Consider the following 25,893-nt stretch of genomic DNA (forward strand, 5'->3'; position numbering starts at 1 on the left):
TACTGTATTTGTCTCCCCTTTCTCCTTTGTATCCATTTCTCTGTCTTTGCCAACTCAAACTGCTTGCTCCCAACTGACATTACATCCTAACACCTCTTACCTCCTACTTCTTCAGTGCAGCAAGGTGGGTTCTTAGTTTAGTGACACAGGGAAATGGACTTTACCTGCACACCTGGTACAATGATGTGTTCTTTTGGATAAGTGCCCCCCACATCATTGCACCACTCCATGCGCCTCCCTCATCCCCCAGGCATAGAAGGTATTTCACACCCCCACACCTGGGGCCCACATTAGAAGACAATCATTACTGCTTTTATTGAGAGCAAGTTGTGCAACCCTACATCCTTTGGTCAAGCTGCCCATAGTGAAAATGATCGACTATAGCTTTATTGCCCCTTGTAGCGGGCTATACCGGCTAGTAAAGGCCTTTTCAAGTGCAGCAAGGGCTTTTAACAAGGGAGCGGGACTTTCATACTGTTATAGCCAATCTACGGAGAGCTATAAGGTTATTAGAAGATTCCGCCACTAGAGGACAGAATGTTCTAACACATAGAATAAAGGCCTCACGGAGCCCGATGGGATTGAAATCCCCACAGGCTCTGTGAGGCCTTTGTTCACAGCAATAGCTGTGAAGAACAACATTGGAATGTTGAAGCTCAGGGATTCTACCAGCCATTAGAAACCCAGAGCACTCCATTGTTTTCAATGGAGCCCCCAACAGTCCAATGTTCTTATTAACTTTCTAACTATTAGACACTAACCCATCCCCCACTACCTAAAAAAGCTCCATTCCCAACATTGCCCCCATTACTACTCAACAGCAGTGAGAACTCCAGCGTTATGCCTTAAGAATCTTATATGCTCTCCTTTCTGACTATCCATTTCCTTATTTTATTCACCTGCATGGCCTCGGAGCAAGCCCTACGTCATTGATTTATATTTCCTTTTCTATCTTCCCATACTCTATCTCCACATTTTAACGCTTGACCATTTCTTTCTGTCTTTGCCCCCTCAAGCTGCCACCAGAAAAACCCTTTCCTGAGGTATTATTTCTATCCCCGATCAATGTTTCCGAACTCATTTCTGCAACTCTTCCACCACCACCATAAATACCTTCAGATATAATTTGTTTCCATGCATCAAATGGTGGATCCCATCATGTTAGGACAATGAAAGGCACTCATAAACAATCTCCTTGTGCCTGAAAACATTCATCCTTTTCACTTTGCAAACCCCTGAAATTGTCCTGTTAACCACTTTCCTGGCCATGTTGGTCTTTGCCAGCTTCTGCGCTCCTTCCACGCTGTCCTGGGCAATAAATCTGTCCATCCTAACTGTGTGTTAGCCAACCTTTCCCTCAAGCTTTTCAAGTCTTGCTTCATCATCTTGATAAACTCCAGCACTGTCGACTGAACCAAATCATTATTCAGCTGGTGTAACACCATTGCATCGGTTCAACAAGATTTCACTCTGAGCTCCAATTATTGGTGCATCAGGTGTTCCCACTGCATCCCATGTGACCCATGCCAATGCAGATAAATTTTTTCTGGGCTCAAGCCCAGCTGTTGGCAAATAATTGTTTTCAGGGATGATCCTCGGCCAACTTCACAATTGAATGCCCACTTATCAAAACCTCTTTCATTTTACCTTCCTCTGCTTCCACACTTGAGAGATGAAAGTTCAACCCCTTTAAGCCCACTCTAAGCCCTGCAGGCAACTGAACGCTCTAGACTGGGATAAAGGTAAGTTTTAGGGCCAACCGCAATGAAGTGCAGCTCGGATATGAGTACCAGGTCAAAGATTTTCCTTCAAATTTAGACATTTTCTGAGAAGGCAAAGTCATCAACAACGCAAAGCTGGAGAATGGATCCAAAGATGGGCTCTTCGACAACGGGTTAGCAAATGATAAGGTCTTGATGAAGCCATCGATGAAGGCTGGAAAGCTGTGAGCAGGAAAATTCTGGAGTTCGCAGCCAGGAAACCATAGATGTTGATTCAATTCTGCTTGATGTGTGGCTCGATTTTCTGGTGTGGAGAAGAAGGTATCAGGAGCTACGGTGAAGTCAGACCCATCACCATTACACCCAAGGTGGATTAGCTTGGCAGGTTGGTCCTGGTCTTCTGTCGGTTCTCCAAGCTTTTAGATTTGGGAGGCAGGAGTACACTCTCCCAAGCAGCCAAAGATTCCAGGACAACAGGAACAGTTATTGGGGGTCAGGACTTCAACAAAAGCCAAGAGCAAGGTCCTGGGAAGGTGCAGTTGACCCCTCCTTGAGCAATAAGGAATAGGTTCCCAGGGTAACCCTACCCATTTTTACAGTAATTCGTGTGCATCCTACTGCAAACACTCCCCACACTGCCACTATCTACCTAAATCTAACATGTAGACCTTTTCCTTCCTTGTGCAGAGCTCATATACCCACCCGATAGTAGGAGCGGGTGGAGCTCACAAAGTTGTACTCCATGGAATTCCACGTAGAGGTACAAACAATCCGTGAGATTCAGTGGAGTTCTGCCCATCTACAGAATTAATCAGGTAATACAGGACCTCCCTAATATTTCTTTTCTGTAACCACCCCTAACATTGAAACCACAATCACCCCACCTTCCCCCCCCCCTTTCCTGTTCCTTTCTCGGGGCACTTTATATGCAATAATGTGTAAATGTTGACACCAATAGATCGATGCCCAGTGTGATTAAATAACACTGAGTGCAACAAATATTCTTTGTATCTTTTTGAATTTGTGTTTTGATCTATGTAAATGTTGTGTAGTATCACTTTCTAGGACCACCGTTCCTACGTACTGTTCTACACCCAGGTCCCAGAGACTACATTTGGGTTTACCCTTCTTCTGTGTCTGTCTTCTATTTCACTTAATGTTTATACACTTTAAAATTGTGGTTTGTTGCCTATGCAAACTGGCTTTGAAAAAGAGCTTGTGGTTGAAACGCGTTGGTGTTGATTCAAGAATAATAATCATTAGACCACGATCCTCGAGTGCGAGTCTTTCTTTGATGAGAACGTGAAATACGAAGATTTCTTTTATATATATATATATATATATATATATAGCAACCTCCGTCTCCTCGCGCACTCGTTCTTCCACGACCACGCCTGCGAACACAGACACGGACCAAACTGTTTTGGATGCTGTTAATCTATATTCAGCTGTCGCCATTATATATATTATGCTCCAGGCTTGGGATCGTTCATTTGAAAGGCACTCAAAAAACATCAAAGGGCTCCAAGCATAGCACCTTTATTCGTGCGGAAAGGACAACGTCTGCCTGCTGCTTTCACAGCCCCCACCACGTACGCCGACGCATTTCAAGGATTCTCTTCTGTAAATGTAAATGTGGGATACTTGTAAAGCGCACTGTTACTCTACCCGAGTGTCCTGGTGCTGTAGACCGCTGGGGAACCCGTCCTGGTTTTCCCTGTGAGATGGTCCCTTTTCCAGGTATCTCCAGGGTGAAACCAGGCATCCCCGGCGTCTGTGGGGGGCCGTTGTAAAGATGAGGCAAGCTTAATGCCCAGACTTACCGAGTGTGTTCCCTGGTTAGAGTAGGCACTGAGGCGAGAATTATCGAGTCCGTTGACCCTGGTACAAGACCCTGCCGCGTCGGGAATTGAACCCTGGTCCCGGACCGTTCTCTGCTTACAGGTCTGCCGCCTCTAACCATTGAGCCACACCACTCTACAAGTGCTGGTGGTGAGAAATTGCACATCCGCTCACTCCTTACACTTAAAAACACTCCGTGGCACACCATGTGATCAGATGCCACGTGTTCAATAAGCAAAGTATTCTGGGCAATGTAGTGACGGCTTTGGATAAGTGTGCTAATATCCTGCTGAACGAAGCCCCTGGATGAGCCCCGGCATTTAGACGTCTTCCTCAATTCCTGAGTGTAAATCCCCAAATAGAGGCTGGCAAATGTCACACGAATAAAGGTGCTATGCTTGGAGCCCTTTGGTGTTTTTTGAGTGCCTTTCAAATGAACGATCCCAAGCTGGAGCATAATATATAGATTACCTACTGGCGGTCGCCAGTAGGTATATATAGTTAGGATTTTTTCTCTATGGGATTTTTGAAAATTCTATGTCTAATAACTTTGGCGTTTGTGGACGGAATTGGCTGAAATTTTCAGGAAAATGGAACATTTTGTTTCTGAGCAGCCCCTGAAAATTGGGGGGGGGTTCGTCCAGGGGGGGTCGAGAAAAAAGGGGGGTCCCAAAACGTGTTTTTAACATTGAGTTTTCCATAGGGCGGTTGGCCTCACTTTTAGCCCGAACGGCTGAATGGATTTGCACGAAACTTGGCAAAATTGTAGGGACTGGTAGCCCGATGTGCCTTTTGTAGGTCTCAATATATGTGCTACAGTGGATTTTGAGAAATTAACGTTTAAAAAAAGATATATATCTGTAACAGCGGACCGGGCAGCGCTCCAGTACGCGTACTTTTCGCGCAACGGAGCTTTGTGAAGCGAAGCTGATTGGTTCTCCGGCGTCTGTAAACATTCCAAACAGTCCGTAGCGGCCGCCATCTTGTCTCTCGGTAGGATCGAGAGACAAGAGGAGGCCAAAGCGAAGGGGCAAATGACCATAAGGGGGCATAGTAGATCCTCGCTGACCCCCTAGGTTTGATGTGGAGGTTTTAAAAGGGCCCCGCGGGGCAAAAAAAATAAATAATAATAATAATCGAACGGCTGAATGGATTTGCACGAAACTTGGTAAAATATTAGGGACTGGTAGCCCGATGTGCCTTTGCTAGGTCTCAATATGTGTGCTCCAGTGGATTTTGAGAAATTAACGTTCAAAAAAAGATATATATCTGTAACAGCGCTCCGCTTCGCGTACTTTTCGCGTTAAGGAGCTTTGCGAAGCTGATTGGTTCTCCGGCGTCTGTCAACATTCCAAACAGTCCGTAGCGGCCGCCATCTTGTCTCTCGGTAGGATTGAGAGACAAGAGGAGGCCAAAGCGAAGGGGGAAATGACCATAAGGGGGCATAGTAGATCCTTCCTGACCTCTTAGGTTTGATGTACCATTTTGCCAAGTTTGGTGTAATTCCGTTCAGCCATTCAGGCTGTAGACGTATGTAAATGTCCTATGGAAAATTGCATGGGGAAAACACATTTGAAAGTGTTGAAATTTAGAACCAATTAAAATGTTACTTTGGTTTTGTATTTGTGTGTGATGAAAGTTAATTGGTTATGTATATATGTCAAATGAGAGGAAACCACAGCCATTTTGTGATACTACTGTCTGAGGTACATTTGTGAGGAATTTTTGGTGGTGAATTTCTGGTGTTTGATTTACACAGTACTAACACTTCTCCTACTTTTAAAAAGGTGAGTTGTTAATTTGTAAGGGGAACTATGTTGTACACTTGAAGATAATTTGAAAAATGTTTTCTGGTATTTATTTGCAGTCCTTCTGTTATACTAAATACTTGATAAAGTTAGTTTTATATTATGTATTACTAAAAACGATAAATGAAAGTGATTATTTTTTTCTGCAATTTACAGCAAGCAATTTCAAAATAAAATGGCTCACAATGAAGAGACCGTGGCAATTTCTTTTGAATTGTCCACTACATTGATTGAAATTGAGAGCACCAATAATGAAATATTGTCACAAGGAGGAGATGACTTGTATGATTCCATTAGATTGATTGAAATGGACAGCACCAATAATGAAATATTGTCACAAGGAGATGACTTGAATGATTCCACTACATTGATTGAAATTGAGAGCACCAATAATGAAATATTGTCACAAGGAGGAGATGGCTTGTATGATTCCATTAGATTGATTGAAATGGACAGCACCAATAATGAAATATTGTCACAAGGAGGAGATGACTTGAATGATTCCACTACATTGATTGAAATTGAGAGCACCAATAATGAAATATTGTCACGAGGAGATGACTTGAATGATTCCACTACATTGATTGAAATTGACAGCACCAATAATGAAATATTGTCACAAGGAGGAGATGACATGAATGATTTTTTTGATCAATCTGTTGATGGCGAATTTATCGAGTGTTTGGAGACCATAGAGTTACAAGAATCATCATTGCAGACTTTTCATGAGGAAATTGCTGATGAGGACATGTTACTAGTTCTTTCAAATTTAGAAAATTCTGAAGAATAAATTTATATTTAGAAATCAAAAATTGTTTGAGACATTATTCATTTTTATTTTTATTTTATGAGGTTGTAGCGAAGTGATTGTAGTATAAAATGAGACTTATAGTATAGAGTGCAACATTTTTATGTTACATGGTAAGTTTACTCATATTTACTTCCCTTCTGCCACTATATTATCTCCAATGTGTATTTGACATCTCTTCTTCATCTCCGGCCTCCTTTCTCTCACTGTGTGTCTCCGATGCATCTTATCGCTGCTATTTTGTGTAACTACAGAAGAGAGTAAAATAAAATAGTTCGGAACGTGAAAAGGGGGCAAAGTAGAGTACCCCTCACCCCCTAGGCCTTTTTAGGCGGTCCCAAAAGGATCAGTTTCTGCTTTCCTGAGAGATTATGGTATGAGTTCCATATACCACAATAATTTGCATTACAACATGCAAGATATCTATCTCCTATTACCAACTTTGAGATATTCGCGCTAAGCGCGAATATCTCCAAAAAGTAACACCTGCCCTGAGCAGTTCTTAGCCATGTTATCCAATGGGAGGTGGATAACATGGCTAAGAGCATTAGCTCGGTAATGCATGAATATCGCTGACTTTTTAGCGATATTCATGCATTGCGGCCGTTTATTATCGCATTTGCGATAAACCTTGATAATAGCAAGGTTTATCTTTGATAATTTCTGACGATGCTTAGCGGTAAAAAATTCGTTGCTAAGCATCGTTAGGGATAAATATCGCTTAACTTTGGTAATATGCACCAATGTCTGTTAACGTTCGATTCGAAGGAAATGAGGAAGTGTTGAAAAACATTGTCTGCGCCATCTTGCCTTTTTTGAAATGCCACACTTTTGTCGTGCACGGCAGCCATTTTAGATGCCTTGACCAGACCCACTCTCTGCACGCTGTCGATTCGTAGCATGGCTCCCCACCCTCGCAAGCATCTTCCCCAGGCACTGGTCACCCCCGCTCTCTGTCTTATGCATCGGCAATAAACCTCCCCCCATCTGCGCTGCTCTTCCCTGAAAATCACACTCTGTGCCGCCCGACACCTCCCTTTCGCCCTATTCACTACCGCACCCTCTGACACTCCTCTTCCTCTGTGTCCGATTGTCCAGGCTATCACCTAGCCCTGCAGATGTAGTTTATGGCCCCAGCTGTAAAGAATCACCCCTCTTCAAAGGAGTTATAGTAGATCAAGGCCCACACCCGATGAGATCCGTCACACCACACGTGTTCCTACTATCTGAAAACCATCCTGTATTGTGATTGGGGAGGGGACCGAGCCTGAAGCGGAAGATTCCAGGAATGACTCTTTGTACATCAAAGTTTTTACAATTATGTGTCACATTAAAAATATATAGCACTCCAACAAAGTAGTAGGAATATAAAACTTTAATAACATATAAATATATACAACAAAACAAAAACAGTAAAAACATTTAAACAACGACGAGACCGTGGCAATTTCTTTTGAATTCCTGATGAGGACATGTTACTAGTTCTTTCAAATTATGAAAATTCAGAAGATGTTGCCTGGGGGTGAGTCGTCAGTAGCAGTCTGTTGTGCGAATAGTTCCAAGGCAGCAGAACGCGCTGAAATCTAGATGGGACGAAAGTGATGTCTAGTAAGTTGCCGCCCAGCAAATAACGGCGTGGGGCGCCGCGGGGGTGAGTGAGTCCAGTAGGCACCACAGCTATTCTTACCGGCATTGCAGAATTACTGCTGGGGACAATGCCTGTGCTGTAGCAGGGTCACAGCAGAAACAAAAAGGATTCTGTTGAAGATGTTGTTGGTTTTCAATTTGAATACAGTTCTGGTGTCAACTGCTATGCTAATGTAGTGGTTAATGTTTTGTTTTCTCTAGAAAATGTAAAAGAGGGGGAGGCAGTCCAAAGTTCCGTTAAAAGGGCAAAGGAAAGGATCGGTGGTTTGAACTATCAGTCAAAAAGGGGAGGGGGTGCAACAATTTTTCCTACCGGGTCACACTGTGCTTTCACCGGAACTGAGGTCTGCAGGATTCTAGTAATTCAAAGTGAGGCTGGCGCCAGCATGGGAGCGCCGACGTCCCGCGGATACAGTTTCGTCACTCCACGGGCGATCATGGCAGTCATTCCCCATCGGGGGTCGGAGACTCCCGCGGCTCCTCTAGAATCTTCAAGGTCGTGGAGGACTACGGTGGTGGAGTCAACCAGTGACCGGGCCATTTCTTTATGCTGGGCCCGCTCTTGCCAGGTCGACCGCCATTTTGAGAGTTCGGTAGCTACTGGCGATCGCGGGGTCAAATGAGCGGACGGGCTCCACCCTGCCGGGCGAGACGTTGCAGCATGGCCACAGTAGAAGAACCCTTTTCCGGGCGCCTGGAGCGCTGAGGGTGCAGCTGGGAAGCCTCCACCTGGGGAGGCGGGAGAGGCCTGTTCGCACCGTCTCTCCCTCCCAGTGCACCCCACGGCGTCTCGCTTGAGATTTGTTATGGCCGGACCAGGCGATGAGGACGAGGGGGGGGTCGGAGGCATGTGCAAGACATCCCCCCCAGTGTTGTCGCAGCCATTATTCAAGAAAGAAGAAGTGTCCCGTCCGTCTTCGGGCCGGGCTTCCGGTAGATGTCGGCCGGACGCCCCTGGCTCTGGCCCCATGAACGGGTTTCTTGGTTTATCGGCTGCAGCCGGATCCCGTCGGCCTCGGCCCCCCGACCGTTGGTGGCCGGACCGGAAGAGCATGTGGCGGGACTACCTGAAACTGTCAAGGGCCACCGCGGCCAGACTGGGAGAGAGAGGGGAGGGTCGAGGAGACATTCCCCCCCCCTGCAACTGTTCAGCGTTGTAAAGGCAATCCCCTGGCCGGGTCCCGCTGGCCTCGGCCTCTCCTCCGGCTACACCCTACGTTAGGATCTCCTGGCCGAGGCGTGGCAGCAGGACCCGACTTATATGGGCTGCTCCCGGCTGGGCGTAGCCGCAACCCTGCCCCACCTTGGAAGTTTCCAGAGTGGGGGCGGATGTTCTACTGACTTGCATTTTCCCTAGTCTATCGATTTTTTTGGCGTGGCAGGCGGTGGGACAGCGAGGGGTGATTTGGTTTCTCTTACTGTTTTTCTGGTCTCTCACCACTGGCATATTTTAATGTTTTCTTGTTTCTAGGACATTAATAGGTTTTATCATTACGTTATGTTATCGTTTCTTTGTTCGTTGTTTAATAAAAGTTCATGTTCATCAGTGGCCTACTGATTTTCGTTTTCCTATTCTTTTCTTTCCAGGTTGTTTCATGCTAAAGTTTCTGTTAACAGGATACAGTGATCACTTCGTTATTATTGCATATGTCCTTTTCACTAGGGGTGCTCTCTGGTCGGGCCAGATGACGTATCTCTAGTAAATGGTCCGGGTGAAACAGGTGCATCAATCAGTGGGGAGTAGATAGGCATGACAGATTACAACGGGGGAGAAAGGTCCGCATTACGTACCCTGTCACTATTTGCAAAGATTTTCCTACGTATATTTGCAAACAGGGAATACCTCCAAAAAGAACCAATTCCCAAACAGTCAATGTTTGGGGAAACAATCAATCAATGAGGAACGAAATAGGCACGACGTGTTAAAGGTTTGCGTTACCTACCCTTCACTATCTGCAAAGGGAGAGAGAATATTCCTATTCTTCCTCGTTTGCAGGCAGAGAAGATTCTTAAGAGAATGAACTTCGAACAATTCAATGCTCGATTCAAACAATCAACAAGGGGTACTGTGAACACAAATGAACGCCGCTTATGTACATACACATTGGTATTATCAACAGGTTGTTCCTAATGTTTCTATTTTAGGGAGGTCAAAAAGAGATCCCATTAGTGGCCTACTGATTTTGCTCGATTCCTTTTGTTTTTTTACACGATTTTTCGCTATCTGCAAAGACTAAACAGAGTATTGCGACTCTGTGCTTGTTTGTAAATAGAGAATGAACCAAAGAGAACAATCAATCAAATGGAGAGAGAAGCAGGCACGACGGATTACAACGGGGGCAAAGGCCTGCGTTAACTACCCTTCACTATCTGCAAAGAGAGAGTACTCCTAATAGAAATGAGGGGTGGGGGGCAGCATTCAAAGCAGATCAGTGTGCATAAACACGAAAATGTTTTTACTTACCACGTACTTGACATTCGACAGCTTATGATATTTGCTATTAAAAAACCATTGAAATTCACTGAAAAAACCATAGGTTATAGACCATATATAGTTAGGAATTAGCATTTACAAAACCTTGAAAATTCACTGAAAAAACCATAGGTTATAGACCATATATAGTTAGGAATTTGCATTTAAAAAACCTTATTTTACTCACACAAAACCATTGAAATTCCATATATAGTTAGTTGCACTAACTATATATCGCGCACCCGCAATCCACTGCTGATCATGTCACATATTACATCATTCATGACATGGTCAGTGACATCACTGATGACATCACTGATGACATCTCAAATGACATCACTGATGACATCACTGATGACGTCTCATTTGACATCATTCTTGTGCTAATACGATAAACCTCTTCAGACTCTAATATAACCTTAGATACACTCAGTGTATACAGACACTCACACACTGCCACTCATCCATGGAGTTACTCACACACCCAGTCAGTCATGCAAAGAAACAATCTCACCTCCATTTCTTCAACTATACAGTTATACACACCTTACTTATTGAAACATATACTAACACATATTTACTCTCTTATACAATCCCTGATACAAGTTCACAATGATCGATACAACCACTCACTCATTCAGTGGCTCTCATGCACAGTTATTTATATATGCCAACTCTCACATGTACTGTGTTTTACATATGTACTTACTATGACATGTAGCATTGAGATATCCTTTCACTCATCAATACACTCATGCACACAGTCAACTGCCCATGTAGCTGTTTCCACATGCACTCTTGAACTCATACACCTAGTGAATAAACTGCTCACACATCTATGCACAGAGTCACACACCTTCCAGCCACCCCCACACAAACTCAATCTCCCATAGAAATACTTGGGCAACCAATTAATAACACATATAGCCTCTCGTATAGCTAATGATCAACACATGCAGCAGTTTACATCACAACAGACATAATGATGCACAAATTAAGACAGTTTAGTCACTAACCCATGCATTCAGTGAGACACATTTAATCACTCACTCATACAGTCAGTCACGCACCTACTAAATCCTTCATCCAGACACTTATACATCCACTCATTCTTCAATATCTAAGACATATTTTAACTTTACAGAAACATACAGTCACTGGATGTTGTCATCAGTGATGTCATCAGTGATGTCATTTGAGATGTCATCAGTGATGTCATCAGTGATGTCACTGACCATGTCATGAATGATGTAATATGTGACATGATCAGCAGTGGATTGCGGGTGCGCGATATATAGTTAGTGCAACTAACTATATATGGAATTTCAATGGTTTTGTGTGAGTAAAATAAGGTTTTTTAAATGCTAATTCCTAACTATATATGGTCTATAACCTATGGTTTTTTCAGTGAATTTTCAAGGTTTTGTAAATGCTAATTCCTAACTATATATGGTCTATAACCTATGGTTTTTTCAGTGAATATATATATATATGTGTATATAGCAGCATAATATGGGAGTTACCTTCTACAATTAATGCAAATGACACGCAATTTCTGGGGAGCGTGAGAAAATTATCTTCACAGCCCTAATCAGCTTCTATTGGACGCTATCAGATTCACCCAATGGTGGATGGTTTCACACTTTCTAAAATGTAATCCATCCAAAATGCCCTCAATCGCTCACACGGCAATGATCTCTTTATTGCCCCCAAGAGATGGAACCCTTTTTAAAATCAATTAGGCATTGTAATGGAGAAAGAGCTGTCTCTGAAAAACCAAGTAGCCAAGGCCACCCAAACCTGCTTTTGGCAGTTAAAACTGTTGAAAGCACCATTTCCATATATTGATGGTAATTCACATATGCCATTTATAATTGTTTTAATATAATCCATTTTGGATTGAAGCCATGTAATTATTTTGGCTGCTCATAATCTTTACTTTATTAATTTCAGTTCAATTAAAATGTAGCACCACGTCTGATTTCTAAGAAGCTCATATCTCTCCATCCTGAAAAATTGACAATAGTTACCAATGAAATAAAAAAGTAATTGCAAAGCTGCTGCTTTAGTGCACCATGTATTTGCATGCAGGTAACCCAGACTTTCTGGCCGGCAAGTTTAAATGGTACTCCCCGGCTCTTAAGTTGAGATCCAGCAAACATATCTACTTTGTATTTCTAAGACCAAATCAGTCAGTGTGTGATAATTTTTTTGATCTTCAAAAATTCAGAAAGCATTTAAATTCGTATGTGTTCAATCATTGCAAGTAAATTACATTCAATCAATACAGCATTAATGCCACTGAAGGATAAACTTGTAACCCATAAAGTAGAGTGCAACGTGCCTCAGGGATAGCACACTTCAGAAATCCGGGAAACATCCTTTACAACGCAACTTTTACCACGCAGTGCCTTTACGACGCAACTTTTACAACGCAAACCATTACAACGCATTGCGCTGGGGGGCGCTCTAGGATAGGGAATAGGTTTAATTTACTGTCCAACACCTTCCCTACTATCCACGGGGACTGGAGTTGGAATAGTAAATTAAACTATTCACTATCCAGCGCCCCAAAGCACTATGCGTTGTAATGGTATGCGTTGTAAAAACCGCGTTGTAAAAGCATGCGATGTAAAAGCATGCGTTGTAATGTCATACATCCCAGAAATCCCCTCTGCAGAGATCCTAAATCATAGATCATAGGCATCTTATGTGTGGATAATTTCACTAGGGCATGCTGCAGAACACTCTGCACCCCTACTTTCAGCACACAATCTGTGTGGCAGAGCTACCTGCTCTAACAGGACATGGCCTAGATCACAGATAGTCTACAGTACAGACAGACCCAGTGGCAATTGCCCTCAGTGTCCTATATAAAGCTTCAGACTGAATATCACTAATGCCGTGGGTGATTGACGTTCCCTGAAACAGTAGAGAGCCTATACCCTGTTACAGAGAACCAGCTGCGTCCTTGGACAGGATTCCCATCTGGTGCCTGCTGCTACACACTCTTACAAACAGGTAGTTGGACCTTGACACTGCAAGAGAGCCAGTGATTGGAGGGAGGAAGGACACACCAGAGTCAAAGTGTATCATCAGCATCAGGCAGGCAAGATGAGGTTTGGAAGAGTCATCAGATCCAGTGAACCCAAATCTTTTTAGGCAGCAGAAGGCATTCAAGATCATGAGGTCAAGTCAAGGGCCAGGATTTGATCATAACAACAAGGAGCATTTATGGGATGGGAAGGATCTCGGGGTGTCAGTTTCCAAAATACGCAAGACGGGCAAATGATGTTATGGCCCTAACCATTTACTATCCTGATCCTGATCACAAGCTATTACCTCATTACAGGCATGATCAAAAGTACAGTATATAAAATTAGCAACTGATTAGGGGCTGTGATTACAAGTTTTTCGGTTCATAGGACCGACAAACTCTTGGTGGAAGTGCGGTGGCGGTCGGGATCGCCGCACCAGTGATATGACCGCCATATTCTGAGTACGGTGGTCCGACTTCCAGCGGACTGCCGCGGAGCCCTCGTGGTATTGCAGCAGTCTGGGGAAGCAAGATGCTTGCCAGTGCCACTGCGGCACCACCAGGCATAGCTTCCCCACCCCAAGCAATTTCATAGCGGAGAGTCCACCATGAAGTGGTGGAGGGAGCCCGGTGGTGAGCAGTGACCACTGACCCTCTGGGCCGGTCACCCCACGCACCGAGCTCGCTCCTCCTGGTGTGAGTAGAGTGTGCCCCCGCTGCCGCCAAGTGCCGCCACTGCCCGTTGCTGTGCCCCTGGTTCCAGGCGTGTGCGGCCGCTGCCCGCAGCGGTGCCCCTGGTCCCCGGCCGCTGCTCCTGGTTGTGCCCCGCCTGCGCTGCCTGCTCCTTCCACCCCTGCTTCTGTGCTCCGCCGTGTCTCTGTGTGTCTCTGCCTTCTCTACCTGTGTTGCCTGTGCCTGTGCTGGCCCGTCGCTGCCAGCTTTTCCCGCCTCTGCCCACCGTTGTCCCCTGGCCCCCTTGCTGAGGGCAGCCCCTGCCGCGTTTTCCCGCCACCTCCCCGCCGCTGCCCCCCTGCGGCCCCGCCCACTCCCCTGGGTCGCCCACCCATTCGCCGCCCCGCTCCCGCCTCCCAGCTGCTCCTCCCACGCTCCGCCCCCCCACTCTCCACATATGGCAGAGTGGCCAACGCGCAGTGTTGACGCGCAGCGGGCGCGCCGAATGAGCGCCGATGGTGCGCCAAAGTTAAGCCCGTCTGCGCCTGGACCGCTCCCAGTGCCAGGACCCCTGGCCCCCACCGACGGAAGCCGACCCGACGGACCTACGACGCCACCGAACTCAACGCACTCAACACCGGCCGAACCCCGCGTTGCTACCGAGCCACACCGAGACGCACCCACGGACCCTTCAGCTGCCACTCCTGCAAGTTCACCTGCAACCGGACCCACGCCACACCAGCACCCACCAAGCCAAACTCCGGCAGCACCCACCTGAAGTGCATCCTGCTCAACACCCGCTCCGTCCACAGACACGCCGTCGAGCTCTGGAACCTGCTCGACACCACAGCCCCAGACGTCGCCTTCCTCACGGAAACCTGGATGAATGCCTCCTCAGCACCCGACATCGCCATCCCGGACGGCTACAAGATCATCCGGAGAGACCGCGTCAACCAGACAGGAGGAGGCATCGCCATCATCCACAGGAACACCATCCGCATCACGACCGACACCGACGATACCCTCGCACCCGCCGAACACTTGCACTTCCAGATCCACGTCAACCCCAAGACCACCCTCAGAGGCACCCTCATCTACAGACCCCCGGGACCACGCACACAATTCAGCGAAGACATCGCCGACTTCATCAGCCCACACGCCCTCCCCTCCGCCGACTACATCCTCCTCGGGGACCTCAACTTCCACCTGGAGAACAACAACGACCGCAATACCACCACCCTGCTGGACAACCTCGCCAACCTCGGACTCAAGCAGCTGGTGACCACCCCCACCCACTACGCCGGACAACACTCGACCCGGTCTTCTCTTCCAGCAAGGACATCGCCTTCAGCCACGCCACGGGACTCCACTGGACGGACCACAGCTGCGTCCACTTCAGCTTCAGAAGGACCACGTTCCACCATCACCAGCAACAGGTTCCCCGCAGAAGCTGGAACAAGATCACTGCAGACCAGCTCGCTACTTCCCTGAGCAAGAACCCTCCCACCAGCACAGCAAACCCCAGCCAAGCGACCACCAACCTCACGAAATGGATCAGCGACTGCGCAGACGACCTCGCTCCTCTGAAGACCCCGCCAAGCAGACCCAGCAGCAAGAAAGCCACATGGTTTAACAACGAACTCAAGAGCACCAAGAAGAACTGCAGAGCACTCAAGAAAACCTGGCGCAGAGACCCAACACCGGACAACATGACTGCCCTCAAGCTCGCCACCCGAAAACACCACCAACTGATCCACGTCACCAAGAAAACCGCATTCAAGGAACGACTGGACAACAACGCACACAACAGCAAGGAACTCTTCAACATCGTGAAAGAGCTCTCCAACCCCAACTCCAACTCCAACCCCAACGCCGGAAACAACGACATCACCCCTTCGCAAGACCTCTGCAACTCCCTCGCCTCCTACTTCCACAACAAGATCGCGGACATACACAACAGCTTCAGCACTCAACCGACGCACGCCACGACCGAACCACCGCCCCCCACAACCACCCTCCGCGCCTGGACCCCGTTCAGCACCGAAGACACCGTCTGCACGATGAACTCCATCCACTCCGGATCTCCGACAGACCCCTGCCCTCACCACGTCTTCAACAAGGTCGACGCTGTCATCGCACCCCACCTGCGGGACATCATCAACACCTCCTTCAACACCGCCACCTTCCCGGAGAGCTGGAAGCACGCCGAACTCAGCGCTCTACTAAAGAAACCATCAGCCGACCCCACCGACCTCAAGAACTACCGCCTCATCTCGCTGCTCCCGTTTCCGGCAAAAGTCATCGAGAAGACCGTCAACAAGCAACTGGCCGCCTTCCTCGAGACGAACGGTTCCCTCGACCTCTCGCAGTCGGGCTTCCGGGCCAACCACAGCACCGAGACCGCCCTGATCGCAGCTACCGATGACATCCGAGCGCTGCTCGACAACGGAGAAACAGCGGCCCTCATCCTCCTGGACCTCTCCGCAGCCTTCGACACTATCTGCCACCGTACCCTAGTACAGCGCCTCAGCAACGTCGGAATCCAGGAGAAGGCACTGGAGTGGATCATCTCCTTCCTCGCCGGAAGGACACAGAGAGTCCGCCTCCCCCCGTTCAGATCGGAGGCCACCGAAGTCATCTGCGGCGTTCCTCAAGGCTCCTCGCTCAGCCCAACACTCTTCAACGTCTACATGAGCCCCCTCGCAGACATCGCACGCCAGCACAACCTCAACATCATCTCCTACGCCGACGACACCCAGCTGATCCTCTTCCTCACCAACGACCCCGCCACCGCCAGAGCCAACCTGCACGAAGGGATGACAGACGTAGCCAAATGGATGTCGAACAGCCGCCTGAAACTGAACTCGGACAAGACGGAAGTCCTCATCCTGGGATCATCACCCTCCGCCTGGGACGACTCCTGGTGGCCCCCCGCCCTGGGCAGCGCACCCAAACCCACAGACCACGCACGCAACCTGGGCTTCATCCTGGACTCCTCCCTCTCCATGACCAGACAAGTCAACGCCGTCTCCTCGTCGTGCTTCAACATCCTGCGCATGCTACGTAAGATCTTCCGATGGATCCCCATCGAGACCAGGAAGACGGTCACCCAGGCCCTCGTCACCAGCCGTCTGGACTACGGCAACTCCCTCTACGCCAGAACCACCGCCAAACTCCAGAAGAGACTCCAGCGGATCCAGAACACCTCAGCACGACTCATCCTGGACATCCCCCGCCACAGCCACATCTCCGGACACCTGAGAGACCTGCACTGGCTCCCGGTCAACAAGAGAATCACCTTCCGGCTCCTCACCCACGCTCACAAAGCCCTACACAACCAAGGCCCAGGATACCTCAACAGCCGCCTCAACTTCTACGCTCCCAAACGCCAGCTTCGATCGACCAGCCACGCCCTCGCCGCCATCCCCCGCATCCGAAGAGCCACCACAGGAGGAAGGTCCTTCTCCTACCTGGCCGCCAAGACTTGGAACTCCCTCCCGACCCACCTCCGCCTGACCCAAGACCACCTCGCCTTCAGGAAGCAGCTCAAGACCTGGCTGTTCGAGCAGTAGCGGACCCCCCCCCCCCCCCCGCCCCCAGCGCCTTGAGACCCTCCGGGTGAGTAGTGCGCTATATAAATGCTTTGATTGATTGATTGATAGTGGGAAGGCAAAGGGGGCACTACATGTTGCCCATGTGCACTGGGATGTATGCAGGTGGCCACACCCATAGACTGCACAGTCCTTGTCATGCATGAATGGCCTTAAGTGCTCCCACTGCGGTGCTTTTTCAATAGGCACTGCAATTGGACCGCCGTGCCGTCCATCCACCCGACAGACACAACGAGGAAATTCACAATCTGGCGCGTGGGCGCCAGTCGACTTTGGCAGTCTGGGAGTGGGGCGCTGGTGTGGTGACCCGTTCCCAGATTTCCAAAGTTGTAATCAGGCCCTTGGCCAACAACACTCAGATTGTCTTAGAGCTGCTTTTAAGGAAAAGAAAAGAAAGACGAGAACTACACACAGTTTACTTTTTTGATTACGGTTTTCTCTCCTTATCCCTTTAGGGTTACTGATGTGGTGCACCTCAACGGTCTATATCATTGTCTGAAACCTATGTTGGGGATTTTACCTTGGCAGCAGGTGCTTGTAGTGTGTGCACATGTTTTTCGTATTTCAACTGTTGGGAGACTTGAACAAGGGCCAGGTGCGTTTCTATGGCCCGCTGCCTTTCTTACATACACTATAAGTAGAAATGTTTTGGTGGATTAACTTTCTATGGACAATTAGCTGAACCGTGGGATTCTTTCCAGCCAAAGAGAAGAAACTCTCAACATCACATGCAATTCAAAAAGGCAGAGAAGACTTGAGTCTTCCTAAGATGATCATACAGAACCAGTTATCATCAGTCAAGGAGATGGAAAATAATGAACCGGGATCATACCCGCTCAAAGCTGAACACAGATCACCCTCAGGATATTAGGCACAGCCGCATGTGCAGCGACCTCTCAAACATGTGTGCTACACACCACACATATGTGTAGCTATAGGTTTGCAGTGGCAACCACTACTGGATATGAACAACTGTGATCCCACATAGGCTACAATGCACTCACACAACCGCTCTCCAACGCTACACTTCTTCTTGTAATCATAAGCACCCCATCCCTCATTCCTTTGACTTCACAACACACCAGAGAACAGTAAAAGAAGAACACGATAAGTTGAGAACACAATACAAGGGCAACAATGGTCCTCATGTACAACATCGAAACACTACTCGCACCAGAAAAGTAAATGCTTGGAGCCAAGCACACCCATGGTCCAGCATAGCAACCATCCGCAAATGCACTTTGGTGCCTCATCAGGGGTCTGAAGTATCATAGAGCTGCAACTATCATACAACACATGTGCAGAATGCTTTGCACATCCACACCATTCCATCATACAACAGGGAAATAACATATCCAAGGGCTCTCTTATGAAAGGTCTCACAAAGATTAAACGAGAAGTATAAAATAAATTTAAAAATGTAATGAATTTCTCTGTAGAGCATTCTAGACGCTAGAGTGAGACTCGTCTTGCAGCATAGTAATTGTTTTGAAATGCCTTTCAACAGCTTGACTATTTCAAGAAATGGCTACGCATCAGGCACTGTGCCTCAGGGAACTGGGCGCTTTATTTTCCTGCAGAAGAGCTCTCTCTCAGGTTTATGAGATAGTACTTCACTCATAACTGAGCCTTAAGTAAAAGATGGGTGTAGTGAGTTTGATAGATTTTGAGATATGAGCACACATACTCTTGCTATTCTTTCTTCTGACTACGTACTCATGCTGGTGAATGTTTTCCCTACAGTGGACCACCACACCTCGGAGATGATGAAGAAGACCGCTGTGCTGGTGGACGGGGTCGTTCTGAATGGACCAATTATCGATTCAAAAGCGGGGCAGAGGTTTGTAGAGGAAGCGTACCATATCATCATGGAAGATGCTGTAAAGAAGGCCACAGATGTAAATGAGAAGGTATGGCTTCTTTGCATTGAGGTGTGCCTAAATCATATAATTTTTCAGTTTTTCCCTCTTCAGCAGTACAACTTCATGAAATAGATCTTGATTGTTTATTTTTGCATGACAATATAACTGACTTCTTTGACTGGTCATGGTGTAGCTCAATCAAGAAGGATTAGTGATATCAAAGCAAGGGTTTTCTAAGTATTGCAGCAAAGATGGCCTACTAGGTGCAGGTTTTGCTGAGTGGTTGGCGCTGGTAAAGGGAGGTGATAGCGCTCAATCTATAGAGCCAGAAGACTGAAGACGTCTAGTGACTAAGGACTTTCTCACAATATATTCTGGTTGTCATTATCAGTTGTCCTCAGTGGTAATTTAAGGCACTGCTTAGTCCAAACATCTTTTTTCATCATATCCTAAAAGCAGGTTTCTGGAGGTAGTAATGCATGCCAAGAATATGGAGTGCTGATGTATTGTGTTGTTTATGTGTGGTTGTGTTTTGTGCAGTATTATTGTAATTTGTTTTTGTTGTTCTGCACTTTGGTTCTAGCATTGCATTTTATTTTACTTATTTTGTTATGGAAACCTCTTAGACCTGGCATCCTTGGCGTGATTTGCCAACTAACCTTTTGCCATCAGACTTCTCGTTTGTCTGACTTCCTTTTTGCTGGCCTTAGAAATCTGCACATTTTACCACTGCTGACCACTGCTAAAGTGTTTTTGCTCTCTCCTTAAAACATGGTAAGATTGGCCTTTATCTAATTGGCATATTGAATGTATGTGTAAGTCCCTAGTAAGGTGGCACTACCCGAGCCATTGCCTGTAAGTTAAATGCTACGAGTGGACTGTGTCACTGACTATGCCACCCACTTAAGTAGCACTCCATTTCTGTGCAGTTTTACAATTGCCATGTAATCTGGCAAAATAAACCTCTTGCAATGTCCAAATCTTCCTTTTAAATAAATGAAAGTCACCCCTAGGGTAGGACCTGCACAGCCCAGAGGGCAGGGTGCAGTGCACTTTAAAAGTGGGACATGTACTTGTACTTTTTAGTTTTACATGTCATGGTAGTGACAAACATCCTAAACTAGTTTTTCACTACTGTAAGGCCTACCTCTCTCCTAGGGTAACATTCGAGTTACCTCATTACATTCAATAAATTGTAACTTCCAAATAGGAAAAGATAACCTAATCATGCTTGGGGTCTTTGAAATAGTAATGAAAAATCTTACTTTATGGTGAAGTTGGATTTTAAATTACAATTTTGAAAATGCCACTTTTAGAAAGTTAGCATTTTTGTGCCTTAGCCATTTAGTGTCTTTAGCCTGACTCTGGGTCACAGGACTGGGTGTGGCTGACAGTTGGGCTTTGTGTATTTCTTCTATTTAAACATTTTTTTTTCTTAGTCGTTTCAAAACATTACACAAGCACAGTTCAGAGCAGCACAGTAACTGGTCTGTTTCCATCATGCCTGTCCACAGAGTAACATCACAACTCATCTATTATACATTGACTAAGTACAGTTTTACATATCTGTCGTATAGTTCTGAGGCTCACCCCAGCGGTCCCAGTTACCTAGAATGTATAAGGAGCTACAAGAGGGAATAATCAAATGTGCATTGTATATGCATTTGTGTACCAATAATAAAACCATTAATGAAACAACCAGTGATAACAGTGGGCTCCAAGTAGGATACAAGTGGGCTATCACTTAGCATCTCAACCAGTGTATGAAGGGGAAAAGGCAGGTGAGAGCTCCCCCCATTGAAAATACTGTCACCAAAAACAGGTGACAGACGACATCAGCATGGCAACTTTTGCATCCCCAAAGTGTGGCTCTCCATAGTGTATGGACAACCAATCACCACAACACCACTGCCCTCTCGTGTATGTAGCTAAGTAGCTATGTCTCCCTGTGTGTACCTAGTCGGCCAGTCCACTCTCATTCCCAGATCCCTGTCCTTTGGACAATGACTGATCATGTCCCTCAGCGTTCAAATGTGTCTAACTCTTCCGTCAATAGTGAGGCTATCTGTCGTCTCCTCACTATGCATGCCTCCCCTCTGTGTAGTGCTGAGGCCTTCGTCCGAGCCCATTCCCTGACAGTCGTTTACATCTCGCTATCACCCATACAACCGTCGATTTCAATGTCATGGAAATCAGTTGTTTGCTTTACATGAGAGCCAAATCCATGATACGTTTTCCCCACTTTGGTAAATATTGATCATGGGAATAAACCAAACAGGAACACCTCCAAGGTACACGGCACATCCTGATTCAGTGTTACATTCAGACTCAACATCACTGCAGTCCGAAATGCATCTACATCAGTACAGGACCTGGTAAAAAATCTGCCTCCATCAATGCACAACGAGGACAGCACTTATGTTTCCCTCCATATATAATTTATTTGAGGTGAGCTAGGTCTGGTGGAGAAAATTAAACTGAATCACTTTAAACCTGGTATTCTGGAACACTATCTGTGGATAAGCCAACATTTGTGCCCATTCCTTATCTGCAACTTCTCTGTCCAGTATAGTATTCCATTTCTGCCAGAGGGTGTTCAAATCTTTCCAAACCAATCCATTGAGGGCTCTCTACAACCATCTAACCAGGTGTCTACTCTTTCCCAGGGACAGCAGTAAATGAAGGACATTATGTGTCTGAGGTTCATCCACCCCAGTCTCCCAAAGAGTCACCACTGTCTGGGCTAATACCTCATTGGAACGGCCTAGGTGGCAAGCCATATGCTTCAACAAGAACCTACAGGGGTTTCAGCGTGATGGCTTCCAAGCAGTCAGTGACTTTCACAAATCCCTCCTCCATTCACCAAACACCTCCAAATCCACTCAAACTCATGAGCAGCAGGGTGAGAAGAGCAATCAATTCCCCCTCCCACATCTCCTCTCTGAGCAGTCCTCCAGGCAGCTTAAGCAGGTGGTGGGAGGTCAGGTACTCCCCAACAAAGCTCCATCCACCAAGGCCACGGTACAGAGATCAGCAACAATGTCAGTGCCACAGGGGCACAGACACAGCCCACCTCTAGGAGGGTCTCCTCACTGCTTCTTGGTAGCATACTGCAGCCTTGTTATGTACAGGTTTTCCGTATCCCATCCAATAGCACCACCCTCCTGCATGCCTACCTATCCAACATACCAACAGTCAATCAAAGCAGCTCAATTGCCATATGCGGTGTCACAGGTGGCATACACTGCTTACCACTTGAGGTATCATCTGAGGTATCACCTGGGTGTCCTTCAGAGTGAGTTCCAGCTTCTGAGTCTGAACTCCACTCCACTGTTACTGTTATCAGGGTTGCCGCCCTGTCCTGCTTCGCCTGAGCTCTCGTTGGACCCCAAACACGTCTTTGCCTGAGACTGATCCCGATGTCTCCTCCTTGATTACCTGCGAGGGAGAGAATATTGTTCCGGTGCACCACCACTCGTGCCCTCCGCTTGGTACTCGTCCAGCCACTGCCAAGCATTGGTGGAACTCAGAAAGTTTAGCAGGGAACGGGAGAGAGTATCTGCGGGCGAGTTGCTGCAGTTCTCTCTTATCCTCCAGGAAGGAAGCTCTTTTAGCTGGCACTGCCACAGTGAAATTGAGGAACAAGGTCACTGTTGTATTATCAACATGGAACGGGACACTCATGCAGGCTTCCTGGAGCAAGATGTCATGGTCTTGGTAATGCAGCAGTCTGGCCACCATTGGCCTATGTGGGTGTCCCAGGGTAGCGGACCTCGCTGGAACTCAGAATGCAGGCTCTAGGGTAAAGAAGGGGGTAAGATCTGTAGGGACCATATGAGTTTTCATCCAGTTATCCAAGTAAGCAATCATGTCATTCCCCTCCACTCCCTCAGGCAGTCCCACGACCTGCACATTATTGCACCGGTTGCAGCCCTCAGCGTGCTCCGGTCTGCTCTCCAGAATCTTCACTCTCTTGGCTAGGTCCGTCTGCTGATGTTATAGCAACTGTTGTGTTTGCTTAAATTCCTCAACTACCACCTCCTTCTCCCAGGCCTTATCTCAGAGTTTATGGTCCATCCGCAGGAGGCCCAGTTCCTCCAAGACACTCCCTACCTGCGTCTGGAAGGAGGTCTTGGAGTCTGCAATGGCAGCCAGGATTTTGTCCAGCGTTTGCTGGAGGGAAGGTATCACCAGCTAGTTGCCACTCCAAGACGGCATGTCATTGGATACGGGCGCTCCCTTACAATGCAGCCGAGCAAGTATCTTTCACCTTCAGCTATCTCATCATTGAGCTCTTCGCAAGCAGCTCCGGTAAACAATACAATCTCAGAGTCACTCCCAACAGTCTGTCATCCACTCACAAGTTCAGTAGAGCCCACCCACTGTAGGCCTCAGTCAGTCAACCTCCCCAACTGCAGCATTCCTACCCTAACGCCCAGTTACACTCCGACCGGGACAGTCACAAGAGGGAAGCACATTTCACCCATTAAGGCAGTGATGTGCCCTGAGCCATATCCAGAGTGGGGAGCTGGGCACAACTCCTCTTGCACTTGAATAGGCTGTGTCCTGCCTCAACACAAAGGGCTGCATAACCCCTGAAGTTATTCTGGAGCCAGAGCCAGGAAGCGATTACCAGGTGTAAACATTCACGAGTTAAAGCCGCAGGGTTTTTATCACACAAAGAAATCTTGATGAACACCTGAAATAGCTCACATAACTTTCAAACAACAGGGACACCACATAGTTGGGACATGTTTTCACATGATTGGCCTTCTTCGTAAGGTATTTCCTCTCTTACCTGATTCTACCAAGAAGACCCTGGTGCAGGCGCTGGTATTAAGTCGTATTGACTACTGTAATGGCCTGTTAGCATCTGCCAATGAAGGAGTATTAGACAGACTCCAAGTAGTTCAGAATGCTGCCGCCAGACTGGTCTTAAATGCCCCCCCCCAGAACTCCTTCAAAGCCCCTTCTGACCAAGCTTCACTGGCTGTCTATCCGTCAGAGGATTAAATTTAAGGTCTGCTGTATTGTCCATAAAGGAATAAATGATTTAGGGCCCTCATATTTAGCAGAAAAATGTGTTTCTTACGCTCCTATCAGGTGTCTACGATCTAGCAATCAGCTGCTTTTGAAGGTGCCTAGGATAAAAAAGGCAAGACAGGGCGGCAAAGCACTGTCTGTCATTGGTCCTACACTTTGGAATGATCTTCCCCTTTCTCTGAGACAATGTGTGAACCACTCCAGTTTGAGAAGTAAATTGAAAACTTTTCTGTTTTAGGGTTGATGTGATGATTCGATGATCTATTTTCTGGTTCTTTTAACTTCTTGGGCTTTCTGACCCTTTATGATTATTATTCTCTTTCCTGTTTTTCTTTTTTTTCTCTCTTTGTGCTTTTGTCTCGGTCTTCGGTATGCATTACTACCATTTATGAAAGCTCCACAGCGCAGAGATACTCCCTTGTGTAGTCGATTCCAGCGCTTTACAAACCCGCTAATAATAATAATAATTGTAATATTGTAAATAAAGGCGATTCCTAGACAAACATGTCACGTTTATACTTCTTCACAGCAGATAAACTGATAAGAAAATGAAAATAGGAAAATGCACTAGAGCTAGATAACCCTCCATTAACCAGTGTCACCTCCTGATTGGCAAAACCAAGGCTTCGATCCATTTAACACTTCTTCATAAATACTACGGCTTTTGAAAATGTCATATTTTAGATCATAGTCCATTTCACATTTGTAAAGCACGAACAATTACCCGATGGTGTCAAGGCGCTGAGGGGCCGTCAGGAAGATTAAGCGAGCTATTATCCAGAGTCACATGTTGCAGGGCTAACCTGCCGACGGGGATTGAACCATGAGCCCCCTTGTTCCGGAGTCAGACGCCCTGACCGCTGCGCCACACCTCTTCCACAATGTAAGGATGTAGCCACGTTCCTCAACTCATACATTAGGTGATTATGCTTCTAGAGACTGCATAGTCCATGAGTGTAGCTCCTGTCGAAAGGAGCTGTATATGAGCTCTCACTGAAAACTGCACTTTTGGAATGAAAAGGTAAAAAATGAGAATCAAGAAGAAAGACAATAGGAAAGAATGAACATTTTGAAAAATGAATACAATGAATTTGCAAAATGATATAATGCAGACGATATTTGTTGAGGATAGTTTTAATAATGTGGCAACATTCTTCACTGAGTGGGAACAAGGTGGATGTTTCACAAACACAACAATAAGCTTTACTGCTTGCAACCTCTGAGACTGCATGTGCATGTCGAATCAAAAGCAGTTGAGCACGTCCCCAAAACAACCTCTATGGAGTCAACAATAGGGATTAGAGTTTTCCTATAAGTTAAAGAGGCCTATCCTTAATAGATAGGCGTATCCTTTATAGATATCCATGGG

The 25,893-nt window shown here is 46.7% G+C and overlaps 1 protein-coding gene across 1 annotated transcript in view; it reads left to right on the forward strand.

The window, feature by feature from the left end:
* The window catches only part of GADL1 (glutamate decarboxylase like 1), a 654,887-nt gene that overhangs the window by 135,207 nt on the left and 493,787 nt on the right, over window positions 1-25,893 (forward strand). Inside the window, exon 2 of the mRNA XM_078663939.1 lies at window positions 19,363-19,529. Coding sequence (XP_078520065.1) covers window positions 19,363-19,529 — 167 coding nt within the window. The remainder of the gene's footprint in view (window positions 1-19,362; window positions 19,530-25,893) is intronic.

Source organism: Lissotriton helveticus, chromosome 10 (assembly GCF_964261635.1).
Source record: "Lissotriton helveticus chromosome 10, aLisHel1.1, whole genome shotgun sequence".
NCBI lineage: Eukaryota > Metazoa > Chordata > Amphibia > Caudata > Salamandridae > Lissotriton > Lissotriton helveticus.